At 41.4% G+C, this 21,339-nt stretch overlaps 1 protein-coding gene across 1 annotated transcript in view; it reads left to right on the top strand.

The window, feature by feature from the left end:
• Window positions 1-21,339, top strand: part of LOC147683806 (arylacetamide deacetylase-like) — a 116,426-nt gene that overhangs the window by 89,710 nt on the left and 5,377 nt on the right. The window contains exons 3-4 of the mRNA XM_086944204.1: window positions 2,396-2,465; window positions 5,350-5,521. Coding sequence (XP_086800330.1) covers window positions 2,396-2,465; window positions 5,350-5,521 — 242 coding nt within the window. The remainder of the gene's footprint in view (window positions 1-2,395; window positions 2,466-5,349; window positions 5,522-21,339) is intronic.

Below are 21,339 nucleotides of genomic sequence, written 5' to 3'. Positions count from 1 at the left end.
GTCTTTCCTAGGCCGGAATCAAGCATCCAAGGACCGGTTTCTGGCTATCAGCCTTCTTCAGCCTGGATAGCTTGACTCCAGTGATGTGGAGAGCCTGGGACTCACGTCTGAGCATACCCAGCCCACTCGGGGTGAAAATTGCAAAAAACACAGTTGATGGACAGAATGCAGAACTATGTCTTACATTCACCCCAGTACACAGATCTGGGCCTAAATCCATCCTTTTTTTTGCACTCCACACCACTCTAGGTCAGACAATGGCTATATGCAAATCAGCCTTGACCCTGTGCCTCATGGGAACAGTCCAGCCCGAACTACCAAGCCATGTGCAAAAAATAGCAGCAGGTGTGATATTGGGAAGGATTCAGGGTTGGATGACTGAAGATGACATCCTAACACCTCTACAGGCGGGGTTCCGATCTCATATGGGGACCCTGGACCAAGCCTTTAGATTCGTGTTACTCTATTGGAAGGAGGTCTTTTTGGGTAGGGGTATGCTTTTTGCTGCCTTCGTGGATTTAATATCTGCCTTTGACGTCGTCCCAAGAGTAAAATTGTGGGAGGTTTTACTAAGATTAGGGATGCCTAAAGAGTTAGTCTCCTTTGTGGTAAGACTTCACGAATCTACTTATGCCCAAGTGCGCTGGGGCAAACCGGGCCAGGTCACAGAGAAATTTGAGGTAGGCACGGCGTCCGACAAGGGTGTGTGTTGGCTCCCACCCTGTTCTCTCTATTCATTAATGGGGTGGTGCAGTACTTTGATAACCACCCAACGGACGCGCCAATACTAGCTGGCCAGAAGGTGCCCTTGCTCATGTTCGCGGACAACACCCTTATATTACCTAAGACAAGACAGGGGTTGCAGCTGGCACTGTCTCGTTTTGAGGTGTTTTGCCGTGAACATGAGCTCGTGGTTAACGTAGGGAAGACTAAGTTGATGGTGCTCCATGGGTCCAAGCCCGTTAAGGCCCGCGTTGTTATGGGAGGAAATCTCTTGGAGCAGACCGATGTCTTCACCTACTTGGGCGTCACCTTTGGTGATAAGCTGAGCTGGAAACCTCAAGTGAAGATGCTCACGTTGAAACATGCCCAATTAGCTGGAGCATTGATTAAGGAACACAGGTTATCATTAACCAAGCCTATAGCTCCTGTTGTTAAAATGTATTCAACAAAAACTATTCCTGTTACCTTATATGGGGCTGAAATATGGGGCTTTTGTAATTTGACTGATTTGTCGCTAGCCCAGAATAAATTTATGAGATCGGTTGTGGGTTTGCCTCAATCAGCCCCTCGAATATCATTGCTCTTTGACCTAGGCTGCCATACAATTGAGGATATTGCTGGTTACAGGCCGCTAGCCTTTTGAAGGCGTCTCTGGATTACTCCAGAGCTCCAACTTTTTGCAAGGGCACTGTCCGAAGTAAGGGGACTGGATCGCTCCCATAGGATCCCATGGCTGACTGGCATTAAACATCTACTTATTGATATGGGGATGAGGGATCTTTGGGATAGCCCAGAGACGGCGGAATTTCCCTCAAAAGAATCTTATAGAGCAGCATATTTGGAGCTAATTAAAATTCGAAGGTTTTCGTCCCTTACTAGTTCTACTTTGACTAGGGATTTCCTTGAGCTAAAAGATGAACCATGTTTGGAAAGCTATTGGGATCTCATAATGAAGCCCTTAGATCGCAAGCTTTACCATCAGTTTAGAGTTGGGACATTACCGCTCAGCAGGTTTACTTGCAAATGGCACCCAGTTACAAGTGATAAATGCCGTTTTTGTCCTGACCACAAAGAAGATCCCGATCACCTTCTATTTGTTTGTCCGGCCTATCAGCAACCAAGAAACTTGTGGCTGAAACCAGTATGTCGGACCTTGGGAACTACCTCCGGGATGGTTGCCAAAAGGATACTGAAATCTGGTTTTAATGATGTCGCAGTAAATGGAGTAGCTAAGTTCCTGAGTTGGGCATGGGTATTACGGTTGAAAATGGAGGGTCACAACAGTTAAATTCAAACTGCTGGGTCGCTATATCGATTATATTGAATTGGAAATCTTATGGGTTTTATTATGATGTGTTAAAGTCTTGTGCATTGGATTTATTTAATACCTTCTTAAGAAATGATTTTAACTGTAATTATAGGTATTTATTCTTTTAAATTTCACTGATAAAATTGAAAGGCAGCTCTTAGTTATTGTATTGTATATATAGTGTACCCATTTGTAATCAATTTACTGTCTTGTCTTTTAAGATGAACAATCGCAATAAAGACTTTTTGAATTGAATTGAATTGAAAAAGCAATATTGAAGTAATCGTTATATATAGGCATTGTTTCGAAGTTGTGCGTCATTGTTTTAAACACCTTCTATCAATTTACCTTACTGAATTCCAGCCGTTGAGTCGTATGATCTTCTCGCGAGATGGGTTGCACACAAGCTAAATGCAGTTGTTGTATCAGTTGAGTAAGTATATTGTTTTTAATGTTTTAAAAATATGTACTCAAGGTTCTTTATGATACAAACTTTGATTTTCCAATTATTACTTAAACGTGTGACTCGTGCAATGTACTCACTATTAATAGGTGCCTAATCGAGACAATGATGTAAAGTATTATTTAAACTTTCATAGGCAGGTATAATGATACGTGACATATGTGATGAATAAGAACGTATCCAAGGGACTGCCAAAGACTGTGCTGGTAAATATGTTAGAATTTCTGATTTAAGTACTAATGGTTGGCATCTATGTGTGATACAAATAGAATTTTCTTGAGCCTAATCTACCTAAAAGTATCAGCAGTTGTGAAAATGTGCATCTGAATTCACCAAATGCTGAAGAAGTTTCTTTTTTAGCTCACACATTGCTCAAGTCACAGTGGTCAGGTCATTAATCCTGTCAAGTCTGGACTATGCTAATTGATTATAGTTAGGCCTCGCGAAATATCAGAGTCAGTGGTTACAAGTTGTGCAGAAAAGGTGGTCCTCCTACTGTATTAAATACCAAAATACACATCAATATCAGTATTAAGGGATAGACTTTACTAGCTACCAGTTTGTAAACTTATAATGTACAAAGTACTGACCCTGACACACCCAGCCTTTTGCATGAAAAGGCCTGCACACCTGAAGGAAAGAATTCAGGAATTTAGCCCCGGAAGACCACTGAGTTCTACCAATGCTAGTCTAATTGTGGGTCCCCGGTACAAAAGGCAACGGATGGGAGGTTCTTCCTTTAATGTTAAGATGACCGATCCATGGAATTGTCTGCCTAAACAACTAAGGGCTATCCGGACAAAGTAAAATTTTAAAAGGAGTTGGAAACCCTCTTACTTAGACAGTAGTATAACAAGAGATAAGTGGTTCTTGCCTCCTTTCCCGCTTTGAGTTACATAATCAGCACCAGTACACTTGTTGAGTTGCCGTGCGCTAAAGAAGTACTCATCATTCATTCTTTCATTCAATCTGCCGCCATAAGATTCTCTTCCAAGCCCTCAACTTAATTAAGTCCTTCTGTGATATATATTAGGTATTGGCAGAATATAGTTTTAATGTGTTAACACATGCCAATGCAGGTATGCACAAATACTATTTGCATACAATGGCACATTAAAGACAGACTTGTTAGCTTTGCCACTGCTAGGCTCCCAAGATTGAGCTGTACAAGCCAGCAGTACCAAAGGCTTTCGGTGGGCATACTTAGAGTGAGCAGTAGAAGCCTGCAAGGCAATTACTCAGTGTCTCAAGATTTTTTTTTAAAAAGAGAGACTATAATGTATTGTAATTTATTGCAGTGGCCGTATAATGTAACAGTGCAGTAAGTTTACACCCAGTGGATGCTGCCATTGTTATTTCCCTAGTCATATTAATATCTTCGCTTGGAGGACGTGGAAGGAGAAATCTGCCTCAGGTGTCCTGACCTTGAAAGTGTGGTTGTCCTGACACCTAAAAACTAGTGGACCTGTTGTGGAAGGACCACTGCTAATGATTGACTGCAAGCATACCTACTGAATATGTTTATATGCTCAACCTGCAATTATGTAAACAAAGCTTCAAGGACAGCCTAATGGATTTTAATGATGATTCCAATCCAATTTTTTAATAGTGAACACAACTCCTTGGCCCAAGCAAGCACCTCTAAATTAACTTCTCTAGTAAGTTTCTGTTGCAACTCAGGAACCAGTATGTGGCTCCATATGTTAAGATAGGCAGTACAGTTGTTTCAACTGAAGATATTTCTTGGTAAGTAGGAATCAGACAACTAATTCAATTGTGTAAAAAGATGTATGTATTTAGTAGATGGTAGTTGGCAGAGTACCTGGTACCACCATGCTGGGCATGAGTTTCGTACATAGTATAATAATAAAATGTTGCATTGGACTCCTAAAGCTCGCCATGAATGATGCAAGGTCTATGATGCCATGCCAGGCAGTAATTTTGTGCTGGTAAAGGTTTCAGATGACAGAGCTAGCACTGGGTTTAGCTGTGGAACATTGGAAACAGAGCACTTAGACCACCTCTATATGAGTAGGACATAACATAATGCTGCGATTTAGAATGTGGACAGTAGCAGCACCTGTCCTGTCTGATGTCCTCCTGTGTGTTCGATTTCTAAATCAGGAACAAATGAAGCCCCAAATGGGCCAAAAGGACTATGATTGAAGGGGGTTAACTGATCAAAGACTAATAAACCCCATCCCCCACATTGAGTGAACCCCGGCTGGGATTTGAGATGTTATGGTACTTAACTAACGGATAACATTCTGGACAAGACATATGTGTCTTTCTTTGAATACATTTAAGGCTGCCCTTTGGTCTGTCTTAGTCCTGAGGAAGACCCGCCATGATGTATTGTCAATAACACAGGGTCAAAATGTCAACGACATCACATTATGTCCTATGTCAGCTATCCTTGGAATATGTAATGAAGATATAAGGATACACTGAGCAAAAACATGTTGGGACGTTTTGATTATATGCTTAACCACTCTGATCTCAAATATTCACTTTTGTTTGTTTTAATGTATGCGGACAACTCTTGGTGGGACTTTCACATCCTGCCTTTGGAAAAGAACTGAAAACATAACACCGATGTTTTTGATTTTTATTCTCCAAATTACTAAATAACACGTTGTTCACAAACATTGGTCTACAGTTACAAAACAAAAAAGGTAAGATTTGATGGCATTTTTTCAGGAAGGAATAACAAAAGCTATAAATGTAAAAAGCCCTCTGGATTTCTGTAATTCATTGCATCATTTGAGTTTGAGATTACATAACCACACAAGGAACCGTGTGGTAGCTGGTAGCTTACTACAGAGATTTAATTAACATGTTTTTTTGTTCTCAGCTACAGATTGGCGCCCGCTCATCATTTTCCAGCACCATTTGAAGATGCATATGCTGTTACAAAGTATTTTCTACAAAAAGAAATTCTTCACCTGTACAATGTTGATCCAGGGAGAGTTTGTGTGTCGGGGGACAGTGCTGGTGGAAACTTGGCTGCAGCTGTGACACAGCAGGTATGAGATTGTCACTTGTAAGAAAAAATTATTCCTATGTTTGGAATAGAGCCAATTACACATTGCATGAACTGACCAAATGTACTACAGTATGTACCCTCATTTTGTGTGCCTGGTATAGATTAGATTGTTCCCAACAACAGAAGCACCATGATGTCTCCAATGACATAAGTTAACTCTTTGAATGAACTCAAGGGAAAACTCGAAAGTCCTCATTAGAAGAAAAGTAATAATTCCGATTTGGCTATAAACATAGTTTATGGTGGCAGAATCAGTATTACAAGTGTGATGGAATATTGCACATCCAAGGGTCTTCCCTGTGGAGATTTTAGTAGGAAGAAACTGGTGAAATACACAAGGGGGAAAGGGTACTAGAAATAGGAACAGGAGAAGAGCATGTAGGAATTCAAGTGCAAACACAATTTCCATGTAATTTTCAGTTCCTTTTTAAAATATATCAGACACCTAGCTCAGTTGAAATACTTCGAAATTGAATTCAAAAATCTTTTTTTCGGTTAGTAGTGTATCCATAAAAGCACAGTTCATATAACAGCAGAAGCAAATATACAAGCCCATTAATCATAATATTAGAAGAGTAAAATCATACATAAGGAACATCATGTTATGAACAGGATAAAAACAGTTATCGATAAAAACCCTCCTAATTTAAACCATTCTAGATTGTTGTGGGCTAACTAAAAAACGAATCTACAGACAATATCCATTGGGTTTAGATAAAACATGATCATAATATATAAAAATTAAATCAATAAAAACAGGTGTCATAAAGTGCACATTTGTGTCGCGGGCGCATACTGCAACTTTTAGAAAAGGACCTACACGAACAGTTAATTCAACATTTTCCAGTTTAAGAATTTCCATATAGGCTGCATCAAGAAAAATAGGCAAAGTTTTTTTTTAAAACGGTTTCAAAAACTGTTTTGTGTATTCCATATAAAACTTATAAAAACATAGAAAGTGGGATGTTGTTTGCCCGCTCCTGCCATCACAGGGGCATGGTAATTGATCTAGATTAGCATTGTACCCCAGAGGAAAACATGATAAAAATGTAAGAGTGCCTGCCCTTAAATGGAAGAGAAGACCTCTCTCCCAATGACCTATTGATTTTAAAAGATAACTAGATGGTGTATTTAATGTATCCTCAACAGATATATAGGTTGCTACAGACGTTTTCTGGGCCTCCCTTTCGTTTCTTAGTGTTCTATAATGGGCGTAAAGGGCCCCAGAGGACCTTTTTGTTCATATTATCAATTTCGGGAGGGTTTGAGAAGACCAGTGCATAGTTATTACTACTCAAGCTCCCCTTCACTGCTGCAAGCCATGGTATTTCCCTTAACTTGTCGCACTTGAGGCAGTCTCTTATTATCTCTTTAGTGAGGGACGCTGCTGTGTTTTTCCAGATAGTAGTAGGAATAATACTTGCCCAAATCCATTGAAAACGCTAAACCAGGTCAACCTGATGTTTTTCTCTTACATTGCTTCCAAAGCCTGGAACAAACTGCCTCTGCACAACAGAACCATCTCATCAGTTCTTCTGCATGAAACTGAACATAAGGTTCTTTGACCTCAGCCCAGGCTTTGCCCTTCCTACTCCTGCTTTCAGCACCCAGATGCCCTCCGGGTTGAGTTGTACTCTCTACAAATTCATATAACATTACATAACAGAGATTCAGAGTTGACAGGCATTTTGCAACTCAGATTGACCACATATCTTCATATTGGAATTTATGGATGCTTGGTTACCAAGGTGGTGGGGTCGCTTAAGAGTTGCACATGTGCTGGAAAGAGCACCAGTGAGAAAGAATGCAATAATGCGCTCACAAATGTGTGATGTTCAGCAGGTAGTCTCCCGACAACTGGGTTTAAGACACTCGTGGTGATGGTTGCAGCCACAAATTGCACCCACCCTTACAGAGGACTTCAGGAACACAAAGTAGAGGTAGGTTGCATGGTGCACATGCCTCAAGAGTTGTGGCAATTTTGTTTTGCAGGCACACCACTGGCCTGTCTTTGGAATGTGGAATGGACTCCACCTTACCAAGGAGTGCAACCATTGACTGCACATCTACATGGTGGGGTGATCAATTGTGGATGGTTACTAGACACTTTTTACTTTCTCAGACAATGTGGCCAGATGGTCATGTTACTGTAGATCACCTTTTTGGTAGTATTAACTTAATACTTCCTGAAGGACCTTTGTGTCCAGGTACCTGTGTAACTGTTATAGATAGAGCAGAATCATGGGCAAACACAACCCTCATTGTCATGTGTCTGTTCACTTCCCATACATAATGGAACGCCCACTGTATATTGCAGAACCAATGCATGAGCTCCTCCACATAGGGTATCGCAGAAGAGGAAACCCAACTATTTTCATCCCCTTCTGTACTATATATGTATTTCAGGAGCACTAAAACAAGAGCGAACAACTAGTGTGGTTCACAAGTAAAAATGAGTGAAATGTTTCTGATGCACACAAAATGTAGACATTTTTGATTATGCAGATTCAGCAGCATTTTGCTTAATTCTTTGCTGCATGATTATTGGTTGAAGCAGAAAATGCCTTGTAGAAGACATTCTCCCTGCCCAAACTCCTACCAGAACCTTGAGTGACTTTTGAATCTGAAGGAAGCCCTATCAATCAATGTTGAATGAGATGCCATCAGCAAGGACATTTCCTGAATTTTAGCAGACCTCTTCTCCGGCAATACTTTTGTAAAAATGCCCATGATGTCTAACCTTTTAATAGACCTTAACTCAAAGAAAATATATTATTTGACAGCATTAGCTCATGGAGTGCTCTACAACAATGGATATGAAAAATGTATTCATCTTTTATCATGTGTTACTTTTTTCGGTAAACACTAACTAAACCAAGCATTGAGCTATTTCATCATGCGAACACGTGGAACAGATGAATTGCTCCCAATTCTCCTTAAATGGCAAAAAAAAATTATTCATTTGGGAGTGAGAGAAAAAATTAGAGGTGTCCTCCAAAAATGTATCTTTAAGGAAAAACCCTTTTCTAGATCCCCCCTCAGTAGGAGTCAGTTCCATGTTTAAATATCGATGTAAAAAATATAGTTTACTAAATATTGATGTAAAAATATTGAATACAAAAATATTCAATCCCTGTACTTAAACAGGTAAGTACAATATTATCGAATCAAAAATATCGAAGTAAAAAATATAGATGTAAAAAATATCGACTTAAAAAATATATATAACTTTAAAAAAAAATTAAATAATATTAATATTTTTAACAAAATAAATTGCATTTAATATATATTTTAACCAAATATAACAAATAAACCTAATAAAAAAAATATAAACACACAAAAATATGTACATATACACATATTTACTTAAAAACATTTTATTAACTATTATCTTTATTTAATTTATAAACTTTTTAAATTATATAAAAATAAAATATATACATATATCAGTATTTTAAAATAAAATAAAACTTCCCATAATTAATTAACACATTAAAGTATTAAAAAATAAATAAACATACATTTCACAACACAATAATTACAATAGCAAGAAAAATGTTGGATAGCGGAGGGGTAAAAATTACTATTCCCTCTCCAGTGAGTGCAACAGCGGGGAAAGTGCTGGAAAGCGAAGGGGTACAAATTACTATTCCCACTTCAGTAAGTGGAAAAGCAGGGAAAGTGTTGGATAGCGGAGGGGCAAAAATTACTATTCCCACTCCAGTAAGTGCAATAGTAGGTAAAGTGTTGGATAGCGGAGGGGTAAATATTACTATTCCCACTCCAGTGAGTTTAACAGCAGGGAAAGAGCTGGATAGTGGAGGGGTAAAAATTACTATTCCCACTCCAGTTAGTGCTACAGCAGGAAAAGTGTTGGATAGCGGATGGGTAAAAATTACTATTCCCACTCAAGTGAGTGCAACAGCAGGGAAAGTGTTGGATAGCGGAGGAGTAAAAATTACTATTCCCCCTCCAGTGAGTGCAACAGCAGGGAAAGTGTTGGACAGCGGAGGGGTACAAATTCCTATTCCCACTCCAGGTAGTGAGAAGCAGGGAAAGTGTTGGATAGGGGAGGGGGAAAAATTACCATTCCCACTCCAATGAGTGCAACAGTAGGGAAAGTGCTGGATACCACGCGAATAAAAACAAAATCAATATTTTTATTACATTTAGTTTCCATTATTAACATAAATAATATTTAAATTTAAATATATTATTATTAAAAAAGATGATAAACATTAAATATTACACATTGTTTAACCCTATAATATCCACAACACACACCTAAAATTAATTACACAATTACAAATAATAATTACTAATTAATTCATACAAATTAATTAACAAATAATTCATAATTCATCAATAAGAAATACATTACTTCCCACCATTTACACCTCTAAACACCACAACACACAACTAAAATTAATTAAACAATTACCATAATTTAATAATAAATAATTAATTTAAATGAATTAACACCTAATTGTCAGACAATTATTATTAAATTAATGTACACATTTAACTCAATACCATCACAATTATATAATTATGAATACATATAAACTATTGAATACATTTCATATAATTAAATGACTTCCCACCCTATTCCCCTATAAACCCACAACCCCCTACAGAACTAAAAACACAAAATGCAATTTAAAAAAATGTATTAACTACTATAAATAATAAATAAAATCTATATAATTAAATTACTTCCCACCCTATTCCCCTATAAACCCACATCCCGCTACGGAACTAAAAACACAAAATTGTATTAAAAAAAAAGGTTACCGACTAGAATTTTAACACATATACTATAAATACAAACAATTCTCATACAAAATACTAAAATACATAACATTAATAATATATTGATATTTTTAACAACTATATTTTTGTAAACGATATTTGACACTTCGATATTTTTGCAATCGATTTTACTTACCTAACAATCGATATTCTTGACCACAATATTTTTTCAAACGATTTTTCTATCCCACAATATTTTTACCTCAATATTTCTGTATATCGATATTTATACATCGATATTCTAGCTCTGTACCGTAGGGGTCATATGTACCGTCACCAAAACATTTGACCTGGGAGAAATTTAAATTACAACAGTGTCATTCAAGTAATTTTGGAAATTTCGCACCACGGCTGTGATGCAGAATTCCCAAAAATTAAGACACTTCACATAAATCCTCTCCATTCGCTGTTGAAAATGTAGCACACATTGCTAATTTTTACCGCAAATGCACTGAAACAACAGAGTGAGAGGCTGTTGTTTGCGGTGCTTTCAGCGAAATGCATCCTTGTGACAAGAAATGACAAAAGATTAAGGGCCCCATTAGGATGGCGGGCGGACAAAAACTGGACTGCCCGCCATAAGGGCGGCGGTCCCGTGGGTGCCGTTAGGATGGACCCGCCACACTGGTGGGCGCATCCCGCATTTTTAACATTGCGGCGTGTGGTACTGAAAGCACAGTACGCCGCAATGCTAAAAATGCACGTCGCGCACTTCAATGCACAACATGACAGGCACCGTGCGGTGCCTGCCACGTTGTGCGTTGAAGTGCAGGGGGGTACCATAGGTACCCCCCATGTGTGCTCCCACCTCTCAGAATCCTTGGGGGTCCGTAACGGGCCCCCACAAGAGATTCCCGCATGCCTTTTAGTGGCGGCGTTGCTGCCATGGAAAAGCCTGTTCCAGCTCACATCCTAATATGGATGGCGGTGTCTAACAGACACCACCACCATATTAAACTTTTTTCCGCCCGGTCGACTTGTCGACCGGGCAGAAAAGCAGCGGACGGTCTTTCCGTCTGCCGCGGTCCCCCCCCCCATAGTAATATGGTGGGGGGGGGAAATGGGTGGCGTGCGGGGAAGGATGTCGGGCGGATCGCCACGCCCGCATGGCGGTGGCGATCCGCCCGACATCCTAATGGGGCCCTAAATGTCACCCTAACATATAGTGACAAATAACAATTTGCTACTCATGTAATTAGACATCATTTTATGTAATTTTGCTATAATTTTGTGTAATTACGCAAAAGCAAATTCACACATTTTTGACACTCCTACAAAACATCGATATTACTCGCACGGAAATGAGCTTTAATATAACAGGAATTTTGCTAATCTGTGTTCAATTAGACAACAGAAAATCCACAGCCATGCTCAACAAGAGGACAAAAGCATAATTCATTAATAGTGATAAGTAGAAATTATTCAGGAAAACATCATGGCTGTTTGCCGCAACCCGTTATAAGCAGAAGATCGCTCTCCTAATTCATAATGACTCTACTATAAAACTACAAAAAAGGAGCTGGGATTGATGGTTTAAAAAGCATTTCCTTAATTTGTCCATTCATAATTTTTTCCAAACTCCTAAAAATGAGAAGGAACTGTAGGAAAGTCACCCTTTTTGCCCTGACCATCCATATTGTTTTTATGATGTTGGTGGTTACTGATTCTGAAAGTGCCCTTGACTCTGCTAACCAGTCCCAAGGTCAGTGATCTGACCTCTTAAGGTATATGTTAGTTGGTGTAATTCTAATTGGCAAAGACAACCTACCTTTAAATCACTAATATATGGTAGGGCATGTAGGTTTTGAGATTCCAGTGGGCATAATGCACTTACGGGTGCTCTGTTGTGGTGTCTGGTGTCATTTTAAAGCCAGACCTGCCTTGCAGGCTACTTTTAAAAACAAACTATGTCCATAATCAACCTTGGAATTTTAAAGTCCAAAACTACCTTTTTATGAGTCATAAGTCACCCCTAAGGTCTGCCCTAGGTGCCTCAAAAGGTAGGGTGCATAGCTAATAAAACCAGGGACAATATATAGGATGTTTTATATGGCTTGGTAACTAAAAACAGCCAAAGGAATTTCCCTTCTGTAGTGCTACTAGCACTATTGGATAACATGGGAAGGCTTTATTAAACTTAATAAAGCTTATCTTTAGATGCAGCTAACAATGCCATTCAAGGTATCAAAATAATGTTTTTTTGTTTTTATTTAAGGTTCCACAGTGACATACTGCAGTACTTAGACAATAATGTAGTGGTTGAGTAAATTGACAGAATAACATACAATATACACTGGAAAGCGCACCTTTCAGGGAGGCAATGCATCAACATTAGCAAGTCTGTTTGCATCGGGGTCTTGACTAGTGTGAGTGGAAGGAAGATGGACTCATCTCAATTTATACGCAGCCCCAAGTGCCCTCCAAAAAAGACCACATCCAGCAATGCCAGCATTAGGTACTATTCCAGGTACCGTATATACAGCAATTTGTCATCTGCATATGCTGGGATGATTAAATTACAATTAGGGAACTGCAGACTGTGGTGCATATGATGTTCCTGTAGTGCACAGGCCAGTGGCTCTGCCACTAATGCATACAGCAGATCGGACAGGGGACAACCCCTACCAACGTCAATAGACACAGAAATGTTGTCATTGATCCGAATTCAAGCAGTCAGATGTGTGTATAGGACAATGATGAGTTGTAAAAAGACCCAAATTGCCACAGCACTGCCCTCATAAAGCCTAATTCTTCGGATTCAAATTCTTTTTCAGCATCCAAGAAGAGTGTAATAGCACGCACCTCTGTATCTAGCTGTTGAACCACTCCAATTTTGTTTTCAAAGATTATAAGTTAGGGTGCATCCCGGAACAAGCCCAAAATGTTCGGCCCCTACCACACCAGGTATCAGAGCTAAACCATTCATACGTATTTTATCATATAGTTTAGTGACTACATTCATAGGAATAGTGGTTGATGTGATGAGCAGGCGTTCGTTAGATTCCCCGACTTCAGGAGGGTGACCAGGAGAGCCTCCCTCATGGTAGGGGGCATCTGCCTTTCCGCGGCCATTTCTTCAAAAAGAGTAGCCAGGTGGGTGATCAGTAGGTCCTGATAGGCCTTGTAAAACACTACAGTGAGCCCGTCTGTACCAGACACCTTCTCAGATGGCATCTCCTTCAATGCAGCCATAATCTCCCCAGGCAGTGCTATTAGCCCCTCCCTTCGTTTGATTGTAAGCCACTGCATCGCTATATGCGCAAGATAGCCTGCAGTAGAATTCTCATCCTCAGTTGGCTGTGGCATGTATAGATCAGTGTAGTACCTCTGAAAATGATCTGCTATTTCCTCGGTAGTGTGCACCCACCTCCCTTGTTCATCCAACACCTCCAGCATCGCATCGTCATCCCGGCGGAGTCGCATCAAGGCGGCTAGAATGGCACTAGGGCATTCGCTCACCCGTGCACACGAGCCACCTCATAATTCCCCAGATGCTGTACCTAACTTTGTGTCACATTATGATACTCATCAATCTTGGTCTAATACTGGGTAAGAGGGATCTCTCCCCAGTCTACCTGTGTTGTCTTTCCAATTCTGCAAGCTCTAGTTTGAGTTGTGCCAGTTGATTATGGAGAGAGAGAAAAAACACCAGCGTCTTTGGACAAACAAACTCCTCTAATATAAACTTTAAACACCTCCCATACCATGGCACACTTGCCTACTGATCCAACATTTATGGTGAAAAACTTGTCTATGGCTTGTGACAGGTCTTTCCTAAAGACTGTATCTAAAAATGAGTATGGAGGGAAGAGCCATTTAAATGTGGCTTGCTGCAGGGGCTGCAGCTCCATCTCCAATATTACTGGGAAGTGGTCTGAATATATGCCGGGGAGAGGTCCACATCGCCAGAGCCACAGGTCCAGCTCACAAGACAACAAACAGAAGTTAATACATGTGTGGACATCATGAGCAGTAGAGTAGTGAGTGTAACCTCATGTCCAGAAGCCCATTCTGTGTTACTATATCGATTATAGCATGAGTTGCCGCCAACGGGTGTCGCAGCAGACCCTTAAAATGATCAAGCTCTGGGAAAAGCATGCAGTTGAAATCACCACCCCATAATTGAGGTATGCCTATCCACTGAGCCAGCTGCACATTTACAGAGCGATAGAATTGGGGGTCATCATAATTAGGTCCATAGACTCCAACCAGTAGGACCATCAGGTCATCTTTACTGCATTTCACCACTACATATCTCCCATCTGGATCCATACATACCTCTTGTAGCTTGATTCTCAAGCCTCTGCGAGCCCAGATCAGCTCACCCCTAATGTGTGTGGTGAATCCTGCAGAACAACGTTGGCCCTGCATTCTGCTAGGTGTTAATAGTCTGCTCCCTGGTGCCAAATGCGTTTCTTGTAGTATGGCAAAATCTATAGTGTGTGTCTTAAGATAGGCTACTATCTTGCAGAGTTTTCTACAGTCATTTCTGACACTTACATTTCAAGTGATGAAGCAGACCAGCGACGGGCCACCGGATCCTTGTGTGTGATCATCCGCCATCTCATGGCCCTGACCATCCCTTGTTTGCTGTCTGGACACTTAACCCCTTTTGTGCACCTTTCTTGTATGTTAACAATTGCAGCATGAAGTGTTCCCCACTCCCCACCCACATTGCACCTTTCCCCAACTGACATAATAAAATGATACCCTCCCAAGATCCACCCTGGCCACAACCTTTTCTCCTTTCAAATAAAACAATTGGTAAACACGTGGGTGGGCTTTACGATTGCATACCAAGCCCCTGTATCGTCGGGCAGACTGCAAGTTAGTGGAATTATGTGCAAATAAAGTAGAAAACCAAAACAGTAAAACTGTGAACAGATCATGCTCCTGGCCATGTTTGCAAACAATCACAGTACTGTGCAGAAGATGCAAGGATCACTGGAATTGTCATTCCATCTAGTAGACAGCACCCTCCTGCAACCAAGATTTTCTTTCCTACTCCAAATCCTTTCCTGACATTAACCAGTACATAACAGCAATAAACAAATTGAGCAAGACATTCTGTGGAGAACATAAAGGGAACTGATGAATTAGGTACGTAGCAGAGTTAATATCAGTCTCCTTTGTAAGAGGCAGTCCCAGCATTTACCCCCACAGCATGGACCACAAATGCTGAGGTTGTATCTATCAGTTTTTGGGGAGAACAAAGACTCACTTCTCCAAACCTTGCCTGTCTCCCTCTGTGTCAGTGTTTGGCCCGGGAGACCTGTGCCATGATTTCTTGAGTTCCCTAGTCCTCGGGATCTTCTGCAATACTTTTGGATCAGTGAATATAATCGCCTTACCACCACTCATAACTCTAAGCTGCGCTGTATGTAACATATTTTACTCCTGAATCAGCTCTCGTACTTTGCACCTGGCTGGGGCAAATTGCTCACAGGCCTCCGGTACTTGTTGAGTAAAGTCAGGGTAGAGGGACAAATCCATGCCCCCATACCTAAGGACCTTGATTTCCCTTACACCGCGGAGTGCGAAGTCCCTATCTCTATAATTCAACAGCTTTGCGATGATGAGATGGGACAGTGCCCCCGGTATTAGATGTGGTGCCAGGGAAAGATGTGCACTCTCCATGATGAACATTTCAGAGAATGTTTCACAACACAGCAGGTCCGAGAGAAGCTGTTCCACAAAGCACTCCATGTTGTCTATGTTAGTGCTTTCTGCTTTGCGCACCATTCTTAAATTATTACTTCTGGAACTCGCTTCTAAATCTTCAGCATTTGCTTGCAATGTTAGGAGGAGTTAGTTCATGTTCTTCTAGGCTGCCATTGCATTGATCTGCGCGTCCTCAACTTCTGAAGTTATCTGCTCCACCATATCCAGGCGCTCTGTTTACTTATATAATCTTTCCGAAATATGATCCATTCAAAATGGTAAGGCGTATCTCTTACCAGCAATCTTTGTGTGACTTTGTTAATTCACCATAGGAATCTGCTTTAGAGCGGCATTAATTTCTGCGCCCGGGCCCGCATCCTGATCACCAACAAGGCAGTTTCCTTATCCTGAGCTCTCGGTTTCTTCCTGGGATCAAACTGTAGTTTTGAATGTGTTTTATCCATCTTACCCATCAATGTGGATGGTGTCTACACCCACTCACCCCTTCTCGTAGCTGTTTGAAATTTAACTGCTGGGGCGCTGCTTGTCACAAACCAAAGATTGGTGCGAACTCCCTAGGTTTGTAGGCCCCACAACTCTCTGTCTCTCCACCCCAGGGAAGGAGCCGCCAGCACAGTCTAGTGTGCAGAAACCCACTTTCGGGAGAGTGCAGGGTGAGCCACCCTCATGTTTAGGTATCACCCGCCAGGGGAGCCTAGTCTACCCAAAAGGCTGGAGTCATCTCTTTGCACCCAGCGATATCTTCCACTCCACAGTTCTGATATGAAAAAGGTACCCAACAATAGTAGCCACCATCAAAGCCCCTGCCACGGGACAAACAGCTAGCCCACAGCAAAATCCCACTAGTGGCTAGGTCTGGCAAGGACCCCCCATGGTGCAACAGGGAACACTAAAATAGAAGTAATTTGGAACTTGTATTGTGTACCCCGATATGCTGCTCACTCCTCTGCCAGGGGGAGACTGCTCACTGCCCACAAAGACCATCCGGGCCCCTCATACCCCTGCAGCATTCTTAGGAAAGGGGAAAGGGCTGTCGGCCCAGGTCACTGCTTCTCCTTGTGGGCCAGTTAAAATTAGTATCCCAAGAAGCTTAGTAGGGTGCAGACGTGCCAGACAGGTCAACAACTGCTGGTAGGATTTTCAACTCAACACCACTGGGATCACAATGCAGGCTGTCCGGTTGCTTCCAGCGGTCAACAGCCTCCATTGTTTCCAAGCGGCTTCCTTTGAACGCCAGCTCCAGGGAGAGCGCTACCTCTTCGTCTACACAGATCTACCATGTGGGGGGGACAAAGCACACCTTCCCTGCCCTCCGCGTTGGCAGATTTTCACCTGTGTCCAAATGATCTCTCTGCTCACCATAGCAATTTGGGTGCCACAGGCCGCGCGCCTCCAGACCAGGCCCCAGGCAGTCCACATCTCTGCAACTTCCACAGGGAACCCATCTCAAGGCTCGGACCTCTGCTCACTCCCAGGTTAGCATCTACTGTAGCTTGAAGAGCGCTGATGGGGATAAGGCCTCCAAGTCAATGCATATCCCTGTGACACTGGAGTTAAGGATCCACCACAGCAAGTTGCTCCTATGCCTCTGCCGCAGGTGACATGTAGCCCTGTTGCAACAACAACACTGTGCCTTCCCAGCTGCACAGTTCAGCTGGAAGAGGCCATTCCAGGAATCTGCCACTTACAGATCACTGGGAGAGGATTAACAAGTTAACATGGCCAGTTTCATTCCACTTGCGCTTTAGGATTATGCAGGATTGAAATGCGGCCGGTGGAGCGCTACTATTGTGCGGCTATTTGCAAGCAAGGCAAGCTTGGCCTCCCAAGTATCAAAATAATGGTTACAATAAATCCAAGACTTGCCATGGTTGGATATATGATAACTATTACAGGAAAGTCGTTTGATTGGCCAGCCTTTTGACAGCCTGAGCCAAGCTGCTTCCTTGAGTAGGTGTGCGGAGGCCTAGGGCTACAACAATACAGCTATTTGGTTTGGAAGAGGTTTGCTTCCTGTAGAAGCCAGGGAGAGGCAGGTGACTGTGTAGATAAGCTGGACTTCACAGACAGAATCCGTGGAAGAAAACAGTTGTCATAGGACCCAGACCACCCCCACTTCCTTGATCTCTAGCCCGACGGGAGATCCCCTAATTAGATTAGGAGTGGGTCTAGATGGCTCACACAGACACACACACACCAAGGAAAGATTCATCATGTAGATATTTGGAGGAATAGTGAATTCTGGGTCTAAAATATGCTTCACTTTGCAGGAAGTGGTCATAGCAGGGGAGGAAACTTTATTTCCATAGGTTGGGGTTTATCCCCCTCCTTCAAGCCCAGAATGGAGAATAAATGGAGCAGAGCTACAGAAGCTCTTCAGATCAATGCCTGGAACAACAGAAGAGAAGAAGTGACCTGCTGGACGGCACTATAGAAGTTTGCACTCTGAAAGACTGCACCTGCTGCACTCATAAGGCTGCTTTAAGAAAGGACTGTGTCTGACTTAAAGGAAAAGGAGTGTCATACCTGATCAGCAACAGGTACAACATAGCTGGCAGAAGTCACCTACCAAACCAAAGAGAGGATCACCCCTGCTGACCAGTTCAACTGGATGTTTCCTGGACTGTGCAGGTGCAGTGTGAAAAATTGAGTACTAGCCCTCAAGAGGCAATCCAGAGTCTCTGAACCCTTGGTCTGAGCTAGTGGACACTTACTTTTACCAAGGACATTCAGAAACAACCAGATTTCAAAGTTTAGAAAGTTTTTGCAAAGTTTTGCAGAAATGTTCCAGGAGGAGACTGGTTCCACATAAAGAGGCCAGCCTCCATCCGTGATTTGCAAATTGGCCTGACCACACTGGTTTCACCAGCTAAAAGCTCTGGAGCTCCTTGCCGTTGAGGATAAAAACTTCTAAAGATTCACAGAGGCATGTTAATGCAGCAGGCCACTGTTGTCGAATCAAACTCTGGATCCAAGGAACCCGAAGACTTGTCATCAAGAGAAAAGCTCGAAGAAAAAGCTAAACTTTTGATTTATCCTTAAAAATTCATATATCTGGTTCCCTACAATATATTTTTGTCATTTTCGTGTTGTTTTAAAGATAAAATTATTTTATCTTTTTATAAATTGTTGTTGGATTTTTTATTGTGTTGTTTCTTTTACTTATTTACTGTTTTGGTGGTAATAAATGCTTTACACATACCTGTCTCCTAAGTTAAGCCTGACTGATCATTTGCTAAGCTCTCAAAGGTTGAGCAAATATTAATTTTCTGAGACTTGACTGGACCTATTAGTGATTGTAGTATTATTACTAGCTGAGGATGAATACTCCCACTTCCTAATAACCCAGCTTCCTACATTGACATTTAATCTGGGGAACCACTGATTATGCTGCCATTCCTCTCTTGTGCCATTGTCTCAGTTTCTTGATTGTGGGCCAGCGCAGTAAGGTATGTGGGTCCAAAAGGAAAATTAGGAGCACAGATATTGAGAATGTGAGGTGCAGGCCATAGACTTAAATGCATGCTGACACTGAAGGACGTTAATATGGGGAATTAAAAAAGAGGAGCATAGAGAAATGAGGAAATTGCATAAATATACACAGTAGTGGGACACCTACACAATAGAGAGAATTAGATAAAAATAAAAATGAGAGGCTTAGGCACTGTGGAGGGAAGCCTGTGGTACTGAGAGGTATACATACATGGAAATTAGGACATTTATAATGAAAGACACAGACTGTAGCAGATGTTTGGGGCTCATTTAAAGTATGGTAGGGGGCCTGCCATTTGTGGGGTGCTGTAGACTATATCCTCAGCCACCTTGACTTGACCACAACCTACAAAATTTAGAGAGGTCCGCCAGCACTGAGAATATCTCTGTGCATTCAGAGGAGCCACTGTTACAGCAGGGCGTCTGAAGGACCTGAAAGTTTGGTGGGTTAGAATGTTCAGTTAGCATTTGTTACTTTGCTACTACATTCGAGCATACATTTTGGTACTTTGTGGTCTTGGTTGTGAACAAGCATCTCAGAGGCTCATTGTCAAATCTGAGGTGACAAGTTAGGTCGCTGAAAACTAGATGAGTCGGTGAGATTAAACTTAAGTTGCTAGGGGGAACAATAGCACTGAGGATCTAGAATAGAAAAGAAGTTGTTTGTGCACGCAAAAGGGATGGTGTAATCTTCGCTTTGAGAACAGTGGTATCAATTGGTTGAGAGAGTAGATATTTGGAGGCCTGGAACTCCTCATAAGTACATAATAACGTTATAAAGTCAGCTTCATTGGAGAGAAGGAGTACCTTCAAGTTCAGTTAATTTCTCAGGAGGGTCCACCCACATGCATTTTGAAATCTTCCCTGTCTGTCGCTTAGCAGCTGGAGAAATAATTCGCTCAATTTCTCACTTGAGGAGATGGAGAAGGTACACAAAGTTCTTGTAAGACATTGTGTAATTAGTCATGGTGGTGACCTATAACATTAGCAATCCAAAAGTCACTTTATTAACCTGAACTCAACTCATGATAGTTATGGCACAGTGCCAGTAGGCTTAACTTAGGGCAATGTGTAAAGTATTTATGCAGTACCAAAAGAGTAACAAAGTCATAAATACAGTGCAATACAAATTCAAACCAAATCAGAAAATAGAGTACATTTTAATAAATAACATGACACCAAAATGACAAAAATTAAATATGAGGAAACCGGAGGTATACATCTTTAAATTTGCAAATAAAAATTGTGCAAAAAGGATAAAGCACCAACCATGGTTAACTTGTAGAGGTAGACCCAGACCTAGGCATGGTTTCAGGCCAAATATGATGTAGATAGGGTCAGATACAAAAACCAAGTTTGACCATGTCTGAGATTTAACATTGGGACTTTGTCTTGAAAATGGAAGTTCAAAAAATCAAGTGGAAAAGGCAGCAGGCTGTAGCTAAAGAGGGCTCCAGGAGTTCAAATAGCCATTGTACGTGGTCCAGTGAAGCCATTAGTTTTGGAGAGAAAAGCTGAGAGCTTGCAAATGTGGTTTTCATGCACACGGAATTCCTCTTGCCAGCCGGATACTTTTGGAACGTTCGCCTGGTCAAGATTTCATCTTTCGCACTTAGTCGCTTTTTCAGACCTCAGAATCCTTCAGCAGGACAAGGCTGCAGATTGTAGCTAAAGAGGGCTCCATGAGGCTGTATACATCTCCGCAAGGTCCTTCTAAACCTGATTTCCTGCTGCAAAGAAAATCCAATCAGAGAGAAACCTGAATCTTCAGCCCAGCAGCAAAGGACCTATGGAAGATCAGCTTGCCAGGTT

The sequence above is a fragment of the Lissotriton vulgaris genome, chromosome 11 (genome assembly GCF_964263255.1).
Source record: "Lissotriton vulgaris chromosome 11, aLisVul1.2, whole genome shotgun sequence".
In the NCBI taxonomy this organism is placed as follows: Eukaryota; Metazoa; Chordata; class Amphibia; order Caudata; family Salamandridae; genus Lissotriton; species Lissotriton vulgaris.
This window is presented reverse-complemented; position numbering and strand designations above follow the sequence as displayed.